A 26,635-nucleotide genomic window follows, 5' to 3' on the forward strand; every position below is an offset into this window, starting at 1 on the left:
GCTTAGGCTGAATACCCGTTTTCCTTCTTGAAATTGAAATTCTAGTACATGCAAGGCAGAGAAAGTCCCTACTTTACCAGCCCCCAATAAAAACTCTTGGCACTGTGTCACCAATGAGCTCCCCTGGCAGGTAACATTTTACAGACGTTGTCAAAACTCATTGCTAAAGCAATTAAGCATATCCCGTGTGACTCCACTTGAACAGGACTCTTGAAAGATTGCTGATTTTGCTTTGTATTGTTTCACTATAATATATCATAGCCCTGAGTATGACTGTACACTAAATTCTGAGAGTCCTCCTAGTGAATTACCAAACCTCGGCGTGGGCTTGGAGCCAATTCACCACATACTCAAAAAGCTTGATAAACTCCAAGCAGAAAACCACATGTAGGCATATCACAATCACACTGCTTCAAAGAAGTGGTAAAGAGAAAATATTTAAAAATCATGAATGAGAGGGGAGCCTGGGTGGTTCAGACAGTTGAACAGCTGACTCTTGATTTCAACTCAGGTCATAATGTCAGGTTCCTGGGATTGAGCTCCATGCTCAGCATAGAGTCTGCTTGGAATTCTCTCTCTCCCTCTCCTGCCCCTCCCCACACCTCTCTCAAATAAATAAATCTTTTAAAAAATCAAGAATGAGAATAGCTTCATGCTTCTTGACAGCAACTCTGGAACTAGAAGACAATGAAATAATGCCTTCAAAATTCTGAAGAAAAATAATTTCCAACCTAAAATTCTATATAAATTGCCATCCACTTATCAAAGTTTGATAAATACATCTTCTGACATGTCATTTATCTTCCATAAATCCTCTCTTGAAAGCTACTAGAACATGTACTCCTCACACTGAGTGAAAACCAAGAAAGAGGAAGACATGGAATCCAGGATAAAGTTGCTCCACATTGGAGAGAAGTGAAGGGAATTACCAGGAAGATGCTAAAGAGAGACCTAAGGGCAGCTACATCCACACAGCAGAGAGGATGAGTTCAAATTAGAGCAGCTAGGAGGCTGTGGGAATGAGTTTTCCAGAAAGACAAAACTGCTTGGAATGCCTACTTTGCCTGAAAACCTTAACAGGAGAGCTAAACAATGGCAAAAACTTAGTTTTATTAACAATAAATAAAGTTAGGCAAACAAAAACCCAAAGTAATTAACTCCAAGGAAAATGAAAAGTTGTGAAGGAAAAATAATCATAATTAATATTTGCCTTGGTTCTAAATATTATGCAATGCTGAATACTAATCTAACCAAACCATAATACATGTGTCCTGGGAGAATGGGAAAAGTTCAATGTGTAGCAGGTGGAGGGAGTGGGTGAGGAGATGGTTACCCATGTTTAGAAGTACATTATAAGCATGTTATTTAGAGACAAGGAGGTAAAAAATGAAAGAATCACTAAGAGTCAAAAGTGACTGCCCTGGAAAAGTAATTTAAAATAAAACACCAAAAGGCTGATTAACAAATGTTATAACCAGAAGGAAAAATTTTGAGACAACTGGTTCTTACCTTCACAAGCTCAGAGAGCCTCTTCTCTTCACTAGTCGAAGAATGATTGCTTGAACAAGAAGCACAGTCTGATATTTCCACAACACTCTCACTGTCTTCAAATTCATTATACTCACTAGTATCTTCCCTGTCACTGTCAATCTCCCAGTCAATAAACTGCAGTTCATCTAAAAAACACAATTTTAAACAATTTTATATAACCTTAATGTTTCTTAATCTATTTTCTTTATTCTCAGTAGTTAAAAACATCCATATTGCTGAGTAATTTTTAAAATATGTATTAAAGACTGTCAAAACTATATTCCTACTCTTACCTCTAGCCATCCTGTTTCTCCTATCACCCCTACCCCAATTCTCAGGTAACTACTTTTATTAGTTGTTTTTGTATCTTTCTAGAGTTTTTCCAGCATGTTCGAGAGCAAATAAAATATACTATAATTTTTTTTCCTCCTTTCTGATACTTTTTTTTTTTTTAATTTTTTAACTTAACAGAGGTTTTCCATATCAGTAACAGGGAGTATCCTCATTCTTTTCTACAACATAGTATTCCACTGCATAGTTGACCCACAGTTTATTTAATCAGTGTCCTTTTTTTTTTTTTTTAAGATTTTATTTATTTCTTTGACACAGAAAAAGGCAGAGGGAGAGGGAACACAAGCAGAGGGAGTGGGAGAGGGAGAAGCAGGCTTCCCGCCCAGCAGAGAACCCGACAGGGGGATCGATCCCAGGACCCCAGGGACCATGACCTGAGCCGAAGGCAGATGCTCAACGACTGAGCCACCCAGGCGCCCCGTTAATCAGTCTCCTATTAACAGACTTCTTAAAGGATTTTCACCTAAAACTCTTTTTATAGATTTTGCATCAGTAAAAAAACTAGTAAATTTAGTTGTTTTTTTTTAAAGATTTTATTTATTTATTTGACAGAGAGAGACAGCCAGTGAGAGAGGGAACACAAGCAGGGGGAGTGAGAGAGGAAGAAGCAGGCTCCCAGCGGAGGAGCCTGATGTGGGGCTCGATCCCAGAACACTGGGATTACGCCCTGAGCCAAAGGCAGACGCTTAACGACTGAGCCACCCAGGCGCCCCAAGTTTTTAGTTTACTTTATAAGCATTGTTATGTAGGTGCTACTTTTGCAAAATTTAATTTGGAAGTTAAATTATTTTCATATATCAAATAACCAAATTTAATCTATTTTTAAAGAAATAAAAGTAGTTACTAAGGATATATTAATCTTTGAGGTATCTCTGAGACATATAACATAAACCGTACAAAGCCCAAATATTCCCTCACAGCTACTTCAGCAACTTAGAGGGCTAGTAAAATATCTTGGCCCTATTTCAGAGGTCTAATAACAACAATCTTATTTCCAGACAGAAGTAATATTAAAAATAAAATAACTTACCAACTTTAATACCTGAAAGGGAATCAAATTAAAAACCAAAAAAGAAAAGAAAAATTTAAGCTAGAGGTAAAAGTATGGAATAAAGCAAATATATGAGTCTTCTTTTATCCAATACTGTTGTTCCAGAAAATAAAGGTCCACTATAATAATTATAAAAGACTGGAGGTCAGACTGGTCTGAGAGGAGCAGATACGTAATGGCAGTAAAATAAATGCAGGAGCCACGCTCACCATTAGGGAATGGAAGGGAAATACCACATGTAACAACACGTTTACTCATGGAAGCCAGGCAATGGAAAGCATAAAGAAATTCTCCAGGTTGCTGAAAGCAACACAGCAGAAAGCCAAGGGAAAGGCAGAGTTCTGAGGAACGCATTCATTCCTCATTCGTTCAGTAAAATCAGTGCCTACTGAGGTCCTACTACACCATCCTAGACACTTACAATACCAAAACAAACAAACACGAGAGATAATATAGAACACTATTCCTACCCTGGATAAGCCCATCGATGAATAACACTTATACTGCAGTTGCTGAGTGCTATTAAATGATATACCACAACCCAAACTAATAAGACCTTACATTCTAAACAATAATTTTATGAAGTAGGCAAGACAATTACTGTTAGACTAAAACTTGCATTTCATAGATAAAGAAACTAAGTCTCCAAAACGTTGAGAAGTTTTTTCAAAGTTATGTAAAAGACAAATGGAGGGGGGGAATTTTTTTAAGAAGAAAAGATTTTGACAATTTTAACTCAGGGCTCTTCCCTCTCAATCTCAATTCTGGGCCTTAAGGCCCAGAGACTAATCCAATACAGCTGGAAGGAGGTCTGGGTATATTGTGTTTAAAACTCACCTGGAAATTCTGATAAGAAGCCAAGTCTGTTAAGCACCAGAACACTGTTGAAGCACACAGCATTGAAGTTAGACATCCCTGACTATACATAGTAATCAGAACACTTGTTAAACATGTGACTCTGGGCAAGTGATTTGACTTCTCTGAGTCCCAATTTTCTTCTGTAAAATGAGGGTACTCAGCTCACAGGATGTAACAGATATAAAAGGAAATAATATACATAATATCCAGCCAAGTGTCTGGGGTAAAACAAGAAACTGATAAACAGTAATTAAAGGTAAAAAGGAGTGAGGGGAGGAGGAAAGGGAAAAGGAAGCGAGAAAAGTAAGAAAGCAGTTACATGCATGATTAGATACACACCAAGGGGTCATTATCATTTACTTGTTACCTAATAGTCAACCTGCTTAAGAGAAGTCAACAATTCGTTAACTCATTTCAAAGTAATGAGCTCAAAGAACCTTTATATTCTTAGAATTTTGAAAACTACTATGTCTTTTAATAGAGAAAGACATAGACAATTTTAATAGCAGCTTTAATGAGATGTAATGCACATAGCACACTATCCACCCATTAAAAAAATAGTTTTTAATAACAAAGCGTTCTTAGATGTGTAAAGACCAAGAGTTACTTAACAATGAATTTCATTAAAATGGCTGAATTAATAAAATAAGCCCTATGAGCTTATGTATAACCTTAAAATACCACCTCACCTGTTTATTACTAGAATGTCAATTGGTAGTTACCAAGATGGCATACAAAGTGGCCTCACCTTCCACAGGGTTTGTTTGTATAAACTTAATCTTAACCAAGTAACCAACTCACATGAAGCTTATTTTGAAAGCATTAAGATTTTTAAATACTCTAGATGAGCTATATATTCTAAAAATTGTAAAAGGACATGATTTTCCTAATTCTAAGTCTGTGGTTCTCAACTCGGGATGATTCTGTCCTTCTGTGGATATCTGACAACATCTGGAGACATTTTTTAGCTGTCACAGCTGGGGCTGGGGGAGGCATGCCTGGGTGGCTCAGTCAGTTAAGCGTCTGTCTTCGGCTGAGGTCATGAACCCAGGGTCCTGGGATCGAGTTCTACATCAGGCTCCTTGCTCAGTCGGGAGCCTGCTTCTTACTCTGCCTGCCCTCCCCCGGCTTGAGGGTGAGCACACATTCTCTCTCTCTCTCTAACAAATAAATGAATAAAATCTTTATAAAAAACAAAACAAAACAACTGGGGCTGGCGGAGCTACTTACTGTCACTAGTGAACAGAGGCCAGAGATGCTGCTAAATACCCTATACCACAGGAAAACACCCCCCTCCCCAAAACAAAGAATTTTCTGGCCCCAAATGCATTAGTGATAAGGTTGGGAAACCTTGCTTTAAACTGTTAAAAACACAATATAATAAAAAATGCCATCAAAACAGAAACTTAGGTTATATTTCTACCACACATTTAATATCATAGTATTTACCAAAAACAGGTCAGCAAGGGGCAATATAGCACTATACAGTAGAGACCCTAAGTGGAATCCCAACCAATTTTACTGTTCACGCTTAACTTGTTAGCTGTAAAAATAATACTTGTAATATTTATCTGTTAGAGTTTTTGTGAGAAATAATATATGAAAAAAATGTTTCTAAATGGCTGAGCATAGAGGAAAGGACTCAGTACAGTCATTACATCACTAATACTTTCAGAAAAGGAATGAACTTTTTTCCAATACTGAACCCAATATATATCAGAAAGAGGATTTCTTACCAAATTCTCAATTTACCTTCACTGGCCCCATCGTCCGGACATAAAATATTCCTGTTCCTGTTACAAAACCTGTCTATTCTAGAACCATGTCCATTATGTCTCTGTGGTTTAAAAAGTGTTCTATCCTCTTCTGACAGATCACTTCCACTGGAACTCCATGTTATATCTATAAGCTCACTGGTACTCTTAGATGCAGTAGTTTCTGTTAAAGAAAAAGAAAATATATAAACACAATCAACTGATATACTTATTTAGCAGAATGAGATTTCACGCATGTTATTCTGCCAAAGTCACAAATAAAATTCTGATGATAGTGAAAGCAATGTCTTGATCATCCTGCCTAACATTCTATGTGTAACCTAAGATTCTTTTAATTAAAACCAAGTTTTAAGAAGAAACAGAAGAACTAATTAAGTTATAAAAAACAAGGAAAATGACTGTAGCACAAATGAAAACTCAAAAATATAACCTTGAACTAATTATAGAATTATAACTTCCTAGAATATTTGATGAAACCAAAAGAAAAAGACAAAATGTGAAAAAAACCACAAAACCAATACTTGTGTGGAACAGGAATGCTAGAAGAAGACTAGCCCTAGTAGCAGTCATGTGCTTAAAAACACTTAACAACAAACTCTTTTAACTAAATTTATTATTTTGAGGTAATAGTAGATCCACATACAGTTGTAATAAACAACAGAGAGCCATTGTACAATTTACCCAGTTCCTTTAATGTTAACATTTTGCAAAACATCACAACTAGAATGTTGATTCTGATACCTACAAGACACAAAACAATTCCATCACCATGAGAACACCTTACATTACCTTTATAAAGCCACATCATAGCCAATCTCCCTACCCCAATTGTTAACCTCTTGCAACAAATCAGCTTTGCATTTTTGTAATTTTGTCATTTCAAGATTGATATATACATGGAATCATACTATCTTAGACTTCAGGATTGGCTTCTTGTATTCAGCATAATTCCGTCACCATTCATCCAAGTTATTCTGTGTATCAACACTTTCTATTACTAATTAGTATTACATGATATGGATGCACCATAGTTTATCCATTCATCCACTAAAGGGCATCTGTGTTGTTTCTAGTTTGGGACTATAACGAATAAAGCTGCTATGAACATTGTACACAGGGTTTTATGTGAATGTAATTTTCATTCTCTGGGATAAATGTCAAAGGGCAATTGCCAGGTTGATTGGTAATTGTATGTTTTGTCTTATAAAAAACCGCCAAACTTTTCCAGAGTGGCTGTAACATTTTACAGTCCTATTGGCAATGTTTAAGTTTTTCCATATCACTGACAGCATTTGGTGTTATAACCACTTTTTATTTTAGCCATTCTAATAGGAAACGTAGAAAGAATGGGGCTACTCCATCTCGATGTAACAGGAAGTCAACAGGAAACTTTATTGATAGTGATCAGAAAAGGAATACACACCAAAAAAAATCAATTTTTCTGCTTATATTTATAATTGAGTTATAATGCTAAAATTTAAAGTATCTTAGACACATTTCAATATTAAGAGGTTAGATATTATAGGGAGAAAATATGGCTGCTAAATACCCTGGTCCCTGAGTCGAGCTGGATATGTACCAGACCATCCTGAACACCCACAGAATCAGCCTGAGACGCAGGAAGATACATCTGGATCTCTACAAAAGAACATCTCCAGCGCTGAGTATTGAGGTACGAAGCGGGGAGTCGTGAATCCGCGTACAGGTATCAGAAGGTAAACGGAAGAGGGAGGGAGTCGCCGCACTCGGGCACCGGGAAGCAGTAGCCACCTGCACTGGGGAGAGAGCCGGACTCCCAGACCAACACTCGCAAGAAAACAGACTGAGACCATGAAACTGGTAACGCGCGTACGACCAGACTGAAAACCAGAGCTCCAGAGCGCTCACTGGAAACAGAATAAACCGGGAGCTCAGGAGCGGGCGCGCATCCAGACTGACAACCTGAGCTCCCGAGCGCACACTCGAACTAGACTGAAACCGAGGGCTCGGGACCGCGCATGCGACCAGACTGAAAACCAGCGCTCCGGACCGCACGAACCACACTGAAACAGGGAACTCAGGAGCATGGCAGGAACCGAGGGTGACTGGAGGTGTTAGAACCACAAAGGACAGAAACCTGCCGGCCCTGGAAGTGAGGGCTGGGAGAGCGGCTGTGGGGCGCACAACCCGGGACGATACAGGATTTTTGGCAGCACTGACAGAAACAGAGTTAAAGTGGCCAAGAGAGCTCAGTGAAGAGCGGACTGCAATCTCTGTTCTGAGACAGAGGCTAGGATAGGGCCACTGCTACCCTGACTCTCAGAAGAGTCACAGAAAACAGCAAGGGAAAGCCGCCAGAGAACAAAAGCCAGGAAATAACAGCTCACATTGTGCCCATTCCCAACCCTCCTTGCAGGGGAGAGGGCGACTCTACCCAAACAGGGTTCCCTGAGTATCAGCGGGCAGGCTCCTCCCCCAGAAGGCAGGCTAAAAATCAAGAAGCCCACATCGCTAAGGTCCCTATAAAACAAGTGCACACTGCCTGGGTGCTGGTCAGTAATTTGGGCTCTGTACATCCCGGCAATCACCCGCTCATCAGAATGATGAGGAGGAGAAATCCGCCCCAGCAAAGAAAGATAATGATTCTGTGGCCTCTGCCACAGAACTGATGGATACGATATAACCAAATTGTCAGAAATGGAGTTCAGAGTAACAATGGTCAAGATGATGTGTAGAATTGAAAAAAAAATATTAACGAAAATATTAACGAGAAAATAGAATCTCTAAGGGCGGAAATGTGAGCAAATCTGGCAGAAATTAGAAATGCTATGAATCAAATGCAGTCTAAACCAGACGCTCTGACGGCCAGGGTAAATGAGGCAGAAGAACTAAGTAGCGAATTGGAGGATGGGATGGTAGAAGATAAAGTTAAAACAGAAAATTGGCTCAAAAAAAATCCATTCTTGAGGCGCCTGGGTGGCACAGCAGTTAAGTGTTTGCCTTTGGCTCAGGGCGTGATCCCGGCGTTATGGGATCGAGCCCCACATCAGGCTCCTCCACTATGAGCCTGCTTCTTCCTCTCCCACTCCCCCTGCTTGTGTTCCCTCTCTCGCTGGCTGTCTCTATCTCTGTCAAATAAATAAATAAAATCTTTTAAAAAAAAATCCATTCTCAAGAATGTAGATTACGGGAGATTACTGACTCAATGAAACGTTCCAATGTTAGAATCATTGGCATCCCCGAGGGGGTGGAGAAAGAGAGGTCTAGAAGAGACATTTGAACAAACTGTAGCTGAGAACTTCCCTAATCTGGCAAAGGAAACAAGCATTCGTGTCCAAGAGGCAGAAAGGACCCCTCCCAAGGTCAATCACAGCAAACCTACACCACGTCACATCATAGTGCAATGCGCAAATACTAGATCCAAGGATACAGTATTGAAAGCGGCCAGGGCAAAGAAATTACTCATGTACAAAGGTAAAAATATCAGAATAACGTCAGACCTGTCTACAGAAACCTGGCAAGATAGGAAGGGTTGGCAGGGTATTTTCAAAGCTCTATCCAAGAAGAACATGCAGCCAAGGATCCTTTATCCAGCAAGGCTGTCATTCAGAATTGATGGAGAGATAAGAACCTTCCAGAATCGGCAGAAACTGAAGGAATTCGTAACCAACAAACCAGCCCCACATGAGATACAAAAGTAAAAAAGCACCAAGAGTGATACAGAACAGAAATTTACAATCTATAGAAACAAACACTTCACAGGCAACAAGACATCATTAAAATCATATCTCTCAATAATCACTCTCACTATCAATGGCCTAAATGTTCCCATAATGCCACAGGGTTGCAGACTGGATAATAAGACATGACCCATCCATTTGCTGTCTACAAGAGACTCATCTTGAACCTAAAGATACACCCAAACTGAAAGTGAAGAGATGGAAAACCATTTTTCTTGCCAATGGACCTCAAAAGAAAGCTGGGGTAGCAATTCTTGTATCAGACAGATTGGATTTTAAACCAAAGACTGTAGTTAGAGACACAGAAGGGCACTATATTATCCTTTTTTTTTTTAAAGATATTTTATTTATTTATTTATGTGACAGAGAGACAGCCAGCGAGAGACGGAACACAAGCAGGGGGAGTGGGAGAGAAAGAAGCAGGCTCCCAGCGGAGGAGCCCGATGTGGGACTCGATCCCAGAACGCCGGGATCACGCCCTGAGCCGAAGGCAGACGCTTAACGACTGCGCTACCCAGGCGCCCCGAGCACTATATTATTCTTAAAGGATGTATCCAACAAGTGGATATAACGATTATAAATATCTATGCCCCCAACAGGGGAGCAGCAAGATACACAAGCCAACTCTTAACTAGAATAAAGAGACATATAGATAATAATATGTTAACAGTAGGGTACCCCAACACTCCACTATCATAAATAGACAGATCACCTAAGCAGAAAATCAACAATGAAACAAGAGCTTTGAATGACATACTAGACCAGATGGACCTCATAGATATATACAGAACACTACACCCCAGAACAACAAAATACTCATTCTTTTCTAATGCACACAGAACTTTCTCCAGAACAGACCATATACTGGGTCACAAAACAGGTCTCAACCGATACCAAAAGGCTGAAATTATTCCCTGCATATTTTCAGACCACAATGCTTTGAAACTGGAATCAATCAAGGAAAAATTTGGAAGAAACTCAAACACTTGGAAACTAAAAACCATCCTGCTCAAGAATGATTGGGTAAACCAGGAAATTAAAAATCAGCTTAAGCAATTTTTGGAGACCAACGAGAATGAAAACACATCGGTCCAAAACCTATGGGACACTGCAAAGACAGTCGTAAAAGGAAAATACATACCCATCCAAACCTCACTCAAAAGAACAGAAAAATCTAAAATGCAGTTTTTATATTCTCACCTCAAAAGATGGAGCTGGAACAGAAGAACAGGCCTAACCCACACACGAGAAGGCAAGTGATCAAGATTAGAGCAGAGACCAATGAATTAGAAACCAGGAGCACAGTAGAGCAGATCAACAGAACTAGAAGCTGGTTCTTTGAAAGAATAAATAAGATCGATAAGCCACTGGCAAGACTTATTCAAAAGAATAGAGAAAGGACCCAAATTAATAACATCATGAATGAAAGGGGAGAGATCATGACCAACACCAATGAAATAGGAAGGATATGAGAAACTTTTATCAACAGCTTTATGCCAATAAATTAAACAACCTGGAAGAAATGGATGCCTTCCTGGAAACCTATAAACTACCAAGACTGAAAAAGGAAGAAACTGATTTTTTAAACAAACTGATTAATTATGAAGAGAATGAAAGAGTGATCAAACATCTCTCCAAAAACAAAAGTCCAGGGCCTGATGGAATTCCCGGGAATTCTACCAAACATTCAAAGAAGAAATAATACCTATTCTCCTGAAGCTGTTTCAAAAAATAGAAACAGAGGGAACACAACCAAACTCATTCTATGAGGCCAGTATTACCTTGATCCCCAAACCAGGCAAAGACCACATCATCCAGGAGAAATACAGACAGATATCCCTGATGAATATGGATGCCAAAATTCTCAACAAGATCATGGCTAATAGGATCCAACAGTGGATCAAGTGGGATTCATCCCTGGGATGCAAGGGTGGTTCAACATTCACAAATCGATCGGTGTCATAGATTTTATCCAGAAAGAAAAATTCAAAAATCATATGATTCTCTCAATAGATGCAGAAAAAGCATTTGACAAATTACAGCATCCTTTCCTGATTAAAACCCTTCAGAGTGTAGGGATAAAGGGTACATTACTCAATCACATAAAAACCATCTATGAAAAGCCTACAGCAAATATCATTCTCAATCAGGAAAAGCTGGAAGCCTTTCCCTTAAGATCAGGAACACGACAAGGATGCCCACTCTCGCCACTGTTATTCAACATAGTACTAGAAGTCCTTGCAACAGCAATCAGACAACAAAAAGGGATAAAAGGTATTCAAATCGGCAAAGAAGAAGTCAAACTGTCTCTCTTCGCAGATGACATGATACTCTATATGGAAAACCCAAAAGACTCCACCCTCAAATTACTAGAACACATAGAGCAATTCAGTAATGTGGCAGGATACAAAATCAATGCTCAGAAATCAGTTCCATTTCTATACACGAACAATGAGACTGAAGAAAGAAAAATTAAGAAATCCATTCCATTTACAATAGCACCAAAAATCACACGCTATCTCAGAATTAACTTAACCAGAGAGGTAAAGGATCTATATGCTAGAAACTACAAATCACTCTTGGAAGACATTGAAAAAGACACAAAAAGATGGAAGAATATTCCATGCTCATGGACCGGAAGAATTAACATAGTTAAAATGTCTATGCTACCCAGAGCAATCTACACTTTCAATGCCATCCCGATCAAAATACCAAGGACATTTTTCAAAGAACTGGAACAAATAGCCCTTAAATTTGTGTGAAATCAGAAAAGGCCCCGAATCGCCAAGGAATTGTTGAAAAGGAAAGACAAAGCTGCGGGCATCACAATGCTGGATTTCAAGCTGTACTACAAAGCTGTGATCACAAAGACAGCATGGTACTGGCACAAAAACAGACACATAGACCAATGGAACAGAACAGAGAACCCAGAAATGGACCCTCGGCTCTTTGGGCAACTAATCTTTGACAAAACAGGAAAAAACATCCAGTGGAAAAAAGACAGTCTCTTCAATAAATGGGGCTGGGAAAATTGGACAGCTACATGCAAAAGAATGAAACTTGACCACTCTCTCACACCATACACAACGATAAACTCCAAATGGATGAAAGACCTCAATGTGAGACAGGAATCCATCAGAATCATAGAGAAGAACATAGGCTGCAACCTCTTTGACATTGGCCACAGCAACTTTTTTCATGACACATCTCCAAAGACAAGAGATACAAAAGAAAAAATGAACTTGTGGGACTTCATCAAGATAAAAAGCTTCTGCACAGCCAAGGAAACCGTCAGAAAAACTAAGAGGCAGCCCATGGAATGGGAGAAGATATTTGCAAGTAACACTATAGATAAAAGACTAGTATGCAAGATCTACAAAGAACTTCTCAAACTCAATAAACGAGAAACAAATAATCAAATCAAAAAATGGGCAGAAGATATGAACAGACACTTTTCCAATGAAGACATACAAATGGCTAACAGACACATGAAAAAATGTTCAAAATCATTAGCCATCAGGGAATTTCAAATCAAAACCACATTGAGATACCACCTTACGCCAGTTAGAATGGCAAAAATTGACAAGGCAGGAAACAACAAATGTTGGAGAGGGTGTGGAGAAAGGGGATCCCTTTTACATTGTTGGTGGGAATGCAAGTTGGTACAGCCACTTTGGAAAACAGTGTGGAGGTCCCTCAAAAAGTTAAAAATTGAGGGGCGCCTGGGTACCACAGTCGTTAAGCGTCTGCCTTCGGCTCAGGGCGTGATTCCGGCGTTCCGGGATCAAGTCCCACATCGGGCTCCTCCTTTGGGAGCCTGCTTCTTCCTCTCCCACTCCCCTGCTGTGTTCCCTCTCTCACTGGCTGTCACATAAATAAATAAAATCTTTAAAAAAGAAAAAAAAAGTTAAAAATTGAGCTACCCTGTTATCCACCTATTGCACTACTGGGTATTTACCCCAAAGATAAAGACGTAGTGACGAGAAGGGCCATATGCATCCCAATGTTCACAGCAGCATTGTCCACAATAGCTAAATCGTGGAAGGAGCCATGATGCCCTTCAACAGATGACTGGATTAAGAAGATGTGGTCCATATACACAATGGAATATTACTCAGCCATCAGAAAGAACGATTACACAACATTTGCAGCAACATGGAGGGGACTGGAGGAGATTATGCTAAGTGAAATAAGTCAAGCAGAGAAAGACAATTATCATATGGTTTCACTCATTTATGGAACATAAGAAATAGGAATATCAGGGGCGCCTGGGTTGCACAGCGGTTAAGCATCTGCCTTCGGCTCAGGGCGTGATCCCGGCGTTATGGGATCGAGCCCCACATCAGGCTCCTCTCCTATGAGCCTGCTTCTTCCTCTCCCACTCCCCCTGCTTGTGTTCCCTCTCTCGCTGGCTGTCTCTATCTCTGTCAAATAAATAAATAAAATCTTTAAAAAAAAAAAGAAATAGGAAGATCATTAGGAGAAGGAAGGGAAGAATGAAGAAGGGGTAAACAGAAGGGGGAATGAACCATGAGAGACTATGGACGCTGGGAAACAAACTGAGGGCTTCAGAGGGGAGGGGGGTGGGGATTGGGATAGGCTGGTGATGGGTATTAAGGAGGGCATGTATTGCATGGTGCACTGGGTGTTATACACAAGTAATGAATCCTGGAACTTTAAATCAAAACTAGGGATGTACTGTATGGTAACTAACATAACATAATTAAAAATTATTATAAAAAAATAAAATTTAAAAAATTTTAAAATAAAATTAAATAAAAGAAGTTAGATATTATAATTCAAGTTCTTAGTAGAGTTAATCGGTTCAGAAGTTAAATGGCTTCTCTCAATACATATTTACATAACTGATGAGTAAGCCTTGAGGAAACAGAAAAATAAGAAAACTCCTCCCTCAAGGAACGTATGGTTTGCAAGACAACACAAATCATAACAAGAAAAATTAAATATTATATTCGAGGTATGTCACAGTATAACAGTGGCACAAAAAAAGCAATGCTCCACTTCGTGTTGATCAGGAAAAGAGATTCACTGACAAAATGATGTCTGAAAAAACAGCACTTGCAGTAAAAGGCGCAAAAACATAAAATAATTGTAAAGATTTACTGAGCACATACTTGGTGCCATGAACATCCAGAATTACTAAACTTGTCTACCCTCAAAGATAAAATTAAAAATAATGTTCATCCTTATTGATTTAAATAGCTAATAAAAACTAAGCTGTGTATTTACTTGCAAAAGACATCATATCAGTCCCTTATATTATTATGCATCTGGAAAAGTAAACTGAAAAGGAAGGAGTGAAATACTACAGACAGAACGTTTGTATCCCTTAAAATTCACAGTGCTGAAACCTATTCCCCAGTGTGTGGGATTAAGATGTGGGGACTTGGAGGTGATTAGGTAATGAGGGTGGAGCCCTCATGCATGGGATTAGTGATCTATATAAGAAGCCCCCAGAGAGATTCCTGGCCCCTTCCTCCATATGAGTCCACAGCAAGATGGTACAGTCATGAACCTGGAAGTGAGACTTCACCAGACCCTGAATATACTGGACCAATTTCTGCCATTTATAAGCTACCTAGTCTATGGTATTATTGGTGTATTGGTCTATTAGTCTGATCAGACTAAGACAGGAAGGAAGTAAAGTTATCACTATTTTCAGATTACATAATGAATTCATGGAATTCATAAACCCATGAATTACAGACACTTTAAAATTTATGTAGATAAAACCACTACCAGGAATTTATTAGCAACTCATTTTATTTGCTGAAAAGGGCACCCTTGAAATCAAGACCCATTCCAATGAAATTCTAGGAAGGACATCAGTTAGACTATGAGAATAGCTACAACAGGTAAACATTTCTGGGCACCCTTTGCAAACCAGACATTGTGCTAGCAGGTAGTATTACAGGCTGAATTGTGTTACCCCAAAAGTCATTCATATGTTAAAGTTCTAACACTCCAGCATCCCAGAATGTGATTATTTGGAGAGAGGGTCTTTACAGAGGTGATCAAGTTATTCCAATATGACAAGTGTCCTTATAGGAAAGGAAAAATTTGGAGACATGTGGGGAGTGTAGACAGTGTGAAGAAACACATGGATAGACAACCATTATAAGCCAAGGAAAGAAGCCTAGAGCAGATCCTAGAAGGAACTAATTCTGCTAATACCTTCATTTTGGACTTCTAGCCTCTAGGGCTGTGAGATAATAAGTTTCTGTTATTCACACTACCCAGTTAGCATACTTTATTACTGGTACTTTATTATGGCAGCCCTGGCAAACTAATACACCTAGGATATATAGAAGAGCAATAGAGAAATCTCCGCCCTTAGGAAACCAATGGTCCAAAGAGGAGAAAAGCAGTTCAACAAATAAAACAAAAAAATTTAGTGATGCCTCTCAAGGAGCAGATTTCTGACCTCAATAACAAAATTTTAAGAAAACAATCTGTAGGGCATTTAAGGAAAAAAAAAAAAACTAGTTCCTTTTTATTTTATACTTTCACTTTGGTAAGCATACAGATTTTTTTTTTTTAAGTTCTACTTTTTAAGGAAAATCATCTACAAAGGTTCCAGTCTCTTATTTCAAGTGTATAATCTTCCTTTGTCTTCCTTCTCCCACTATTTCCCATTGCCTGTTGCCTCCCCTATTCAGTCTTCTCTGGTTACAGTGCCTTACAGATGAGGAAAGAGACATGGAGATGTATCTTCCCTTTTGTGCACACTCTGCAAAAGTATGTTCCCCCACTTCTGCTTCCCAGCTCTCACAAAAATATTACTGCCAGGGGCGCCTGGGTGGCTCAGTCATTAAGCGTCTGCCTTCGGCCCAGGGCATGACCCCAGGGACCTGGGATCGAGTCCCATCGGGTTCCCGGCTCAGCGGGAAAAGCCTGCTTCTTCCTCTCCCACTCCCCCTGCTTGTGTTCCCTCTCTCGCTGGCTGTCCCTCTCTCTGTCAAATAAATAAATAAAATCTTAAAAATATATATATTACTTCCACACCCTAAAATTTCTGTTAATATGTCTTAAACTAATACTTTAGAAGCTACTATTGGGATGCCTGGGTGGCTCAGTCAGTTGTGGGTCCAATCTTGGTTTCAGCTCAGGTCATGATCTCAGGGTCGTGAGATCAAGCCCCACGTCGGGCTCCACACTGGACATGGAGCCTACTTAAGATTCTCTCTCTCCCTCTCCCTCTGCTGCACCCCTCTCTCTCCCTCTCTAAAAAGAAAAGAAAAAAAAAGCTACTATTTAAAAAATGAACCAGTTCTAGGAAATACCTTGAGTCCCTCCTTCCTATCAATTTGTTTTCAAATTTTTGTTAAATTATTAACAATACTTTCTTGCCTTAACAAGCACTTATGCTGTAAATAAAGTAATTATACACTGACAAAAGCTCTTCCAGCCTTTCAGAATATATCGATCATTCTATGGTGTACAAAGTACAGCAGGCTGGGTCGAGTATATATCGGCACAGGGAAATCAACCCAAAAGATCTTTTTTAATTAAACACAAGGTCACAGCTTATTTTATATTTCTTTTTCTCTTCAAGTTGAATTTGGCTATACTTACTTAAAATCACCAGAAAAATATAACAGCCATATCTGTAAAAGAAAATCTTTTCTACATATATTATGACAGTTTAGAAATCAGAATTAAATCGATCTTTGAAAATCACAGCATTTGGCACTAATAACAAGAAAAGTTAAATTCTGCAGTTCCATCAGAAGATTATGGAATTACAAAAGACGTGCCAGTTTATAACATAGTGTTTTATGAATTTAAAAAATTGGGGAAATTTTATTTTTCGTTTTCATAAAAAGAACCCCCTAAATATTAGTGAAATAATTATATAGCTCTTATTCACAAAAAGTTTTCCCACTCCACAGAATTTTTAGCAGGCTTTCACACATCTCTTCTTGCCATCGGACATAACAGCAATTGCTGCCATCAATTAAGCAACTACTAAGTGCAAGCCTTTGAAATAGACATTTTATTACTTTTTTTTTGGTTACAAATAACCCAGTGAGGCACACTTTTTTTTTTTTTTTTAAAGATTTTATTTATTTATGTGACAAAGTGACAGCCAGCGAGAGAGGGAACACAGTAGGGGAGAGGGAGAGGAAGAAGCAGGCTCCCAGCCGAGGAGCCCGATGTGGGACTCGATCCCAGAACGCCAGGATCACGCCCTGAGCCGAAGGCAGATGCTTAACGACTGCGCTACCCAGGCGCCCCGAGGCACACATTCTTATACGCATTTCCCAGATGAAGAAACTGAGGCTTAGTGTGTTTAGCTTCTTTCCCAAGATCACATAGTCAGGACCCTAAGCGGCCAAAGGAGATCCCTAAGGTCTCAAGCACTGACTTTCCTTGCCTACCCACTGAGTGTGGCAGCAGAGCCAGCAACCTCCCTGATACCCCCTTTTCTTCCTTACTAACAAAAACCCAATCTTATTTGAGCAGCAACATAAATATTTAAAAATCTTTACTTTCACTTAAGTCCTTTAGTAGAGGTGACCCTATATAACAGATTCTGGCCAAAGGTAGAGATCCTGCGGGGGAATTCTTTCCCAGAAGAAAAGTATACCTGAAGAAAATCCTCAGAACCTGCAGTCTTCCTGAGAACTAGGCCCAGAGAATTTAGCTTCCACCTCATGACCACAAGAACAAACTCCACACTAAGGCTGCAGAACTCAGAACACGTCTGACTCCCTGAACTTCTTGTTGCAGGAGATAAATTCAACCCTATTTCTTCAAACACTTCTAAAAGTTTCCTACTATCTGTATCTGAAAGCTTTCCCTAACCAATTCACCAAGTAAGAATTTAATTGCCTGAAACAGTACAGTCCTTTTATCATAGGCCATAACTGTTACTTCCCAAGTCAGAATTTTTTAAATTCCTGGAGCTGGGAGCCTAAGCTAACCTACCGGGCTCTGCTGATAACAGTAAACCCAGGAAGGACACATAAAAAAAATTAATAATTATCTATAGGAGGCAAGAAAAAAATGGGGTAGATGGTGACAAAAATGAGAGAGTTCTCAAAAATTACCTTTCTACATTTTGATGTTTTTAAACCATAAATATATAGTCTATCCAAACTATGTAAATAAATCAAAGAAGGATATATTAGCTTTATACCTTTTCTGTCAAGAAATCAACAAAATATTACCTTTCTTGGGTCTAGGGGATAATTCGAGGTGCTTTTCTGTAACAATCTTCTTTTCAGCTGTTAATGACTGCAGGAAGATGACAATAATAATAATAATAATAATAATAATAATAATAATAATGTAATAATTTATGTGACAAGGGCTAAAACCAAAAATATTTTGTAAAATACTCAAAACCTTAAACTATACCTTCCTTAAAATATGTCTCTCTTTTATTTATATTTACCAATAAGTATTCCCAAAGCACATACTCCTCATATATATATAAATGTATTTTCTTATTTTACCAGAATCTAAACAGAGAACTAACCATTAAGAGTTTATAACAGTATTCCATTTTGTACATATCTGTATTTCAAAATTAGCGTATATACAAAAATTAACCAGAATATCTTGTTGCCAAAAGATCCTGAGCATACAAGCATTTCATAAATATACTTCTTGTGAAGAGTAGGGTGTTCAAAGATTTGATCTTCTAAGAAACTTCTCAGTAGGTATCCCACATTTACTAAGAAGTACATAGGTTGAGCCTGGCAAAAAGAGGTGATTACTAACTTGCCATAATTACAAAAGGAATTCAAGGCTGAAAAAAGAAGACTGTACCGGGAAGCCTGGGTGGCTCAGCCGGTTAAGCGGCTGCCTTCAGTTCGGGTCATGATACTAAGGTCCTGGGATCCAGTCCCACATTGGGCTCCTTGCTCAGTGGGGAGCCTGTTTCTCCCTCTGCCTGCCACTCCCCCTACTTGTGCTCGCTCACTCTCCCCCTTTCTGATTTAAAAAAAAAAAAAAAAAAAAGACTGTACCAATTACTATGTCCTGAAATAAGAAAGGGAATTCCAAAGAAATATAATTACAATGGCCTAAACACTCAGGAATCTAAGTATCCTTTGGCATTCAAGGAAAACAATTTTATAATTACTTTACCAGAGTCCCAGAAGTGTCCTGAAATCCTTCTCCACATCTGAGCCATGCTTCAGAGAGGGAAGCAGTTGCCCCCACTGTCCTGAGACCTGCTCTTCTGAATTTCAGTGAACTTCCTCTTGGAAAGGATGGGTATTCTACATCCCAATTTCTTTTTCTCTGTGGAGATGGTTTTTAAAGAAAAAAAAACAAAAATTAAATCAACTTCATTAAATATACATTAAGTTGACAATTAACACTGTGGAAACCCAGGAATGGCAATGGTGAAGGCACAACTTTTGAATGTCTCTGAATCCCCATGTAAAAAAAAGTAACAAGAAAGCACATAAACATCTACAATTAGAGAACAAATTCCAAAATACAAATAGGTGAGGACAAATATTCAATCCTCCAAAAGTCCTGCATATGATTCTATCTGAGAGCAAAGCTGAGAGAAGTAAATGAGCAAAGGAGGATCTGAGTACATAGACATGTGGTAATCACTAGGAAGTCAAGGAGGCAATCTGAGAATGAAATGGTAGCTGAAACAGGGTGAGGACAAGGGTTCCACCCAAGGAGATCCAAAGGAGTAGAAGCAGTCTAGGACACTCAGCACTGGTGAGCCAGGACTACCTTCTTGGACCAAGCCTCACATTGCAGAAAAACTGCTGGCAGCTGAATCTGCTCAGCAGCACAAGGATGGTAGAGACAAGGAAAAGAAAAGGGCCAGATGAAGTAGAGGAAGGAAACAGAGCCAGAAAATATCTAAATAACAAATAAACAAATGGCCATATTTTTGCAAACTACAAGAAAACAACAGAAATTATAAAAGCTATTTTCAATTCTGCCGCCTTCTAAAAATTCACAGAAACTATAACATAAAAACAGGCAATATAAAAGGATCAAGGTTAAACCCAATACAAAGTTATAACTAGAAAAAAACAGAATGGAGCAGAATAACATCCCAACACACAAAGAAAGCACATTAAAGACATGCTGATAGGGGCACCTGGGTGGCACAGTGGTTAAGCATCTGCCTTCAGCTCAGGGCGTGATCCCGGCGTTATGGGATCAAGCCCCACATCAGGCTCCTCCACTATGAGCCTGCTTCTTCCTCTCCCACTCCCCCTGCTTGTGTTCCCTCTCTCGCTGGCTGTCTCTATCTCTGTTGAATAAATAAATAAAATCTTAAAAAAAAAAAAAGACATGCTGATAGAACAGAAAAAGTGTAACCTACTATTTCAATATAAGACAACACATTTAGATTATAAAAAGTCAGAAATGAAGTAACAAAACTTAAGCAGTAGAATAAAGTTAAAAAATCAGCTGAGGGAACAAGCCCAAATGTCCATCCGCAAATGAATGGATAAAAAAGATGTGGTATATATACATGTATATACAATGTACATAGAATGGAATGAATATATACACAAACGCATATACATACAATGGAATGTTACTCAGCCATGAAAAAGAATGAAATCTTGCCATTTACAACAACATGGATAGAGCCAGAGTATGTTATGCTGAGTGAAATAAGCCAGTCAGAGAAAGACAAATACCTAATGATTTCATTCATATGTGGAATTTAAGAAATAAACAGATGAACATAAGGGATAGAGAAAAAGAAAGAGACACAAACTATAAAATAGGTTCTTAACTACAGAGAACAAATTGAGGGTTTCTGGGGGGAGGTGGGTGGGGGAAAGGGTTAAATGGGTGATAGGGATTAAGGAGGACACTTGTGATGAACACTGGGTATTGTATGTAAGTGATGAATCACTAAATTCTAATCCTGAAATTAATATTACACTGTATGTTAGCTAACTGGGATTCAAATAAAAACTTGAAACAAAAAATATTCTCTCAACATGGAAAAAAATCAGCTCAGGAAAAAGACTAAACTGGAAGGAATCCAAGAGCAAGTAGCTATCACAGATAATATCTTAAGAAAGTAATAAGGAGGAAATTTTAAAGTTCACCCACCTCTAACAAAGAAAGTAAAAGCATTCAAGAGAAACAGTAATCAATCAAGTCTCTCTTGTGATCCAACATACAATAATAGCAATCCCTGAAGAAGAAGAAAATCAAGATATTGGGACAGAACAAATATCAAACAAAAAAAACATTCCTGAAATCTTAAAAAAAAGGAAACTGCATATTGAAGCATACCACACACCTGGTAATATCGACCCAGAAGCAAACAAAACCAAGATATATCCTATACTTTTAAACAAACTCTTTGAACATTTAGGAAAAGGAACAAATGACTTACAAGTGAATAAAAATTACCTTATCATAGGGTGTTGACAGCAACTTTATGCCAGAAAAAAACAGAAAAGTGTATTTAAGATACTCAAGGGAATGGGGCGCCTGGGTGGCTCGGTCATTAAGCGTCTGCCTTCGGCTCAGGGCGTGATCCCAGCATTCTGGGATCGAGCCCCACATCAGGCTCCTCCACTGGAAGCCTGCTTCTTCCTCTCCCACTCCCCCTGCTTGTGTTCCCTCTCTCGCTGGCTGTCTCTATCTCTCTATCTCTGTCAAATAAATAAATAAAATCTTAAAAAAAAAAAAAAAGATACTCAAAGGAAGAAAATGTGAGTGAAGGAGTTTATCTAGAAACAGTGATAACATTGATTTATTTTCTCCAAATGTTTTTGCATAAGTTTTCCTTTTTTTTTTTAACAAATGTCTACAACAGACATGTATTCATTTCATAAGACTTTAAATTTGCATTTTATTTAAGGAAAATCTTTTAGATTTGCATCACAAATCAAATTAAGGTCAACTACTATGAGTTGATCACCTGAATAACACAAAAAACCCCAAATCAACACCACTGTGGTCAAAAATAATAGTAAGTTAAGATTAAAATACACCATTAGGGGCGCCTGGGTAGCGCAGTCGTTAAAGCGTCTGCCTTCGGCTCAGGGCGTGATCCCGGCGTACTGGGATCGAGTCCCACATCGGGCTCCTCCGCTATGAGCCTGCTTCTTCCTCTCCCACTCCCCCTGCTGTGTTCCCTCTCTCGCTGGCTGTCTCTCTGTCACATAAATAAATAAAATCTTTAAAAAAAAAAAATAAAATAAAAAAAATAAAAAAAAAAATAAAATACACCATTAAAACTTCCGTAACAAATCCATAAAAACAAATTCAGCCATAACATAGATAGTATTTCAACACGTAAGAGCGCTAAGCATATTCCTCTTTATGTAGAAATTCCTATGGCAGGGCAGCACTACAAAAGGAAAAAGCATCAATCCTCAAGAGAGTATTTACCCTCCCACTAGATGCAGTTTCCCCTGACAGCTCTGAAGAGGTTCACTTCGTTAACTAGAACAATAAATAAAGAGGAAGATAACATTTGGTCTCTTTTGAGCCTTTTTTTTTTTTTTTAACTCCAGAATACTCTTCAATGCATTAAATCAGCCCAGGTCACCTCTGTAAAGAAATGGGTGACATGGAATGGGATGGGATAGGGAAGTTCAAGATGAGCCTGAAGTATCTTGAACCAGAGAGTAAGAAAGCACTCAAGGAATGAGAACTTGTCATAAGGACAAAGGAGCCTGCATGAACGGCCTCTCACTGGCCAAATATGGAACATTCCTGTATCAAATAAATAATGATAGTAAAGGATTATAACCTATTGAATAAAATAGGAATGAGTCTACATTGATAGGAACAGTGGATTGAGAAAATCATCAATGAAAGCTGAAACTAGTAGGTGACAGTTTAATGATGCAGAGGATATCTATATGCTCATGAAGCATCTCCCCACAAATTACTTATTAATTCCAAAAGGAAAAACTTTACAGTGGGGAAACTTGTCAGACACCACCTTAATCAAGGAATCAGCATCATGTGCCTCTTAATAGGAGGGACTGAGAACACAAGATTTCTGTGGTATTCCTACCAGAAAGGTATAACCTAAATCTAAACTGGGGGAAATATCAGTCAAGACCAAAATAACTGGACTGTACACCTCAACAAGGTCAAGAAGTACAAAGAAAGTCTGAAGAACTGTTTCAGATTAACAGAAGATTAAAGAGGCATGGAAAGGAAATTAAATGTATGATCCTGGATTGGATCTTGGACCAGAGAAAAAGGTCATTATTAGGCAATTGATAAAATCTGAATATGAACTGTTGACTAGATAATAATATTGTATCAGTTTTTAATTTCCTATTTTTGTAATTATGCCATGTTTATGTAAGAGGATATTCTTATTCTAGGAAATAAATGGGGTAGAGGTACAGAAAAAAAAAACTGATAGACACATGCATAAGGAGAGAAAGAGAGAAGAGAAGGAGGGGGAGAAAGAGGAAAAGAAAGACAGAGAGAGAGGCAAAAAATAATCTAGTGAAATGGAGTAAAGGGTTGTATTAGTTTCCTAGGGTTGCTGTAACAAATGACCAGAAACTTACTGGCTTAAGACAAAATTATTCTCACAATTCTGCAGCCAAGAAGTCCAAAATGAAGGTGTTAGACCCTCTGAAGGCTCCAGGGAAGAATCTTTCCTGGCCTCTTTCTCCCAGCAATCCTTGCCTTCCTCAGATTGTGGCTGCATCATTCCCATCTCTGCCTCTCTCATCTCGTGGCCTTCTCTCCATCTCTCTGTGTATGTCCTCTTGCCACAACTCATTGGATTTAGCGCTCACCCTGATGCAATATAACTTCATCTTAACTAATTATATCTGCAAAGGTCCTGTCTCCAAATAAGGCTACATTCTGGAGTTCCAGGAGGACGGAGTTTGTAGAGGACACTATTTAACCTATCTACAGTTCCACCGTAAGAAACTTCATTACACCATTCTTGCAACTTTTCTTTAAGTTTGAAATTCTGTCAAAATAAAAGTTAAAAAAAAAAAACACAAAATAACTACGTAAGCCCAGGATGATCCCAGCAAGAAGAGGAGAAACACAGTCGATTCTTATTATTCATATAGTTATCATTCCATAAAGTCACCACAAACAATGAATTAGCAAATACTGAACCACTATTCCTAGGGGAAATACAGGGTGGATTCCTGTCAGTATACAACCTTATTTTATGTGTGTTTCTGCTTAAAAACAACTTATTTAAAATATATAGTTGATTCTTTAACATTGAACTCATGGGCAACAGCACTGTAACTCATACCTGAACAAAGCTGATCTAACACGAATTTTCTCTGTAAGGCACATCACAGCTGTTCTGCACTCAGGGACACTACACAGCACCTCAGTACTACGGTTGGGGGCCATTTTACACACTGAAATCACACAAAGCACAAAACTGTGAAAAACATGGCATTAAGTAGACCAAGAAAGGACACACTTGTTTACAGTTTAAGAGCTGGAACAAGCAGGCAGAATGAGCCCTTGTTTGACCTCAACCGAGAACTTACACATCAAATGACTCAAATTTTTCTCTGCTCTACACATGCCCACAAATTGCTATAAAAGCACCACAAGCATTGAATTGGGGATCACAAATAAATTTGGGTAAAGAGGGGAATTTGTAGATACAGAATCTGAATAATGAGGATCGACTATACTTTGAATAGAACTTTGAAAGGAAGCAATTGAAGTTGTTAAAATACAAAAAGTGTTTCATTGCTTCATTGCTTTACTATCCAGCCCCCCAGAGACCACTTTTCCTTCTTATTGCTGCTCTGTTCAGTTTTTCATTTCTTTAGGTACACCATGTTTATGAATTTTATTTATTCATTTTGAAACTTTACTCCCTAAAAAACTAAATGCATGCCACCATACATCTTTGGGCTGCTCCCCCTGGAAAGTTTCTAAATAGTATTTGTTTGGAGTATCATTTAATAATTTTGGGGAACAAATAAGATGTCTAACTGAATGCAAAGGGGAGTTTTCTTGAGTATCTGAATAAATCCCAATGGCTCAAGCCATATACTTGAAGAACATAAAAGTTTTTGCAACCAGGAATTTACCTACATTAAGAAGAGATAGTGACTCAGGGACCCTCAAGTCTGAGGAACAGATAGAAAGTTTTAATCAAGTTGGCTAGTTAGCAAGCGCTGTGATGCTCAGAGCTCATTCTATCAAATACTTGCCCATTTGTTTCTTCAGAGGTCTTTCCTTCCCTCAGTTAACAGAACATTTCTCAGGCCTGTCACTCACTGCTTTGGTTACATTTGACTGGTCCTTTACTTCACTAGATTTCATCCATACTCAGATTCTTTAGGGACTAGAACCCTCTAATTAATATAAATGACAGAAATATGATGTTCTTATCTTCAGTCAACATTTATTGAGTGCCCAGTGCATGCAGACACTCTGCTGGGCCTCAGGGATACAAGATGAGCAAAAAAGACCCTGCTCTCCAGTAGCTCAGGCTGTGGTGAGAGAAACTCTCCCACAAATCTGGCGACATGAAAGCCTAAGTCATAGTTCAGATACCAGCTAGCCTGGCCTTCAACCTTACTTTTCAGCCTTCCCCTCCACTCCCCCAATCAATCTATTCTCCTTCACATTCAACAGAGCCTACACATTTCCACCACCGTAACTGCATCCATGGCGCTCTTTGCTGGAAATCACCTCTCCATTCCCTTCAGTCTCTCCAACTCTGCCACAGATTAATGCTCTTCTCTTCCATGAAATATCCCCCAATACCTCCACATACATACCTCCTTCTGTGAAGCTATCATGTCTCCAGTTTATTCTACTCCTTCCATTAGAACAATAGCAGAAGGAGACATGTGTCTAATCATCTCATCACCTCAGTGCACAGTGCTCCCCACATAGAGGTACTCATTAAAATGACTGCTGAATGAATATGTAAGTTATTTATCATACTAATCATCATTGGTTTACAGATGCTAATGATATCTAAAGTAAATCAGAGAGTAGGCATAAGCTTAGGGGAAATTCAGTATACTACATTTCCATTTTATCCATCAAATGTAACAAACAATACCTCCACCACAGCTTCTTTTACACTGTTAGTAATCATGTATCTGTCTCTCTCCAGTGTTTACTCAGCCATAGAGGAGGCACTTAAAATGGCAGCTTCACTGGCCTTCTCACCCAGCCATCTTTTTTTTTTCTTCTAGTGACAAAGCAGACCCCTATTACCACAGTTTTAGGCATCCCACCTGGCCATTGTCACAGGACATCAGCCTGGGGCCACAGTGACTGGTCCAGGGATGCCATGAGACACAAGCTGAATCAGTCAGAGGGCCTCTCTAGGACTTTTCTAATCGAGGCTACTGGAAAAGATTCTCTTCTTTCCAACTTGGTCAAGG

The 26,635-nt window shown here is 38.8% G+C and overlaps 1 protein-coding gene across 3 annotated transcripts in view; it reads right to left on the reverse strand.

Annotated features, from left to right (window-relative positions):
- The window catches only part of SPIDR (scaffold protein involved in DNA repair), a 486,766-nt gene that overhangs the window by 441,076 nt on the left and 19,055 nt on the right, over positions 1-26,635 (reverse strand). For all 3 annotated transcript variants that reach the window (XM_045789117.2, XM_087864884.1, XM_087864885.1), the window contains 4 exons: positions 19,404-19,559; positions 18,479-18,545; positions 5,543-5,728; positions 1,510-1,676 (listed from right to left, as the gene is read on the reverse strand). In XM_045789117.2, the coding sequence (XP_045645073.1) occupies positions 1,510-1,676; positions 5,543-5,728; positions 18,479-18,545; positions 19,404-19,559 (576 nt within the window). The remainder of the gene's footprint in view (positions 1-1,509; positions 1,677-5,542; positions 5,729-18,478; positions 18,546-19,403; positions 19,560-26,635) is intronic.

The sequence above is a fragment of the Ursus americanus genome, chromosome 9, assembly GCF_024610735.1.
Source record: "Ursus americanus isolate L20-20 chromosome 9, mUrsAme1.1.p, whole genome shotgun sequence".
In the NCBI taxonomy this organism is placed as follows: Eukaryota; Metazoa; Chordata; class Mammalia; order Carnivora; family Ursidae; genus Ursus; species Ursus americanus.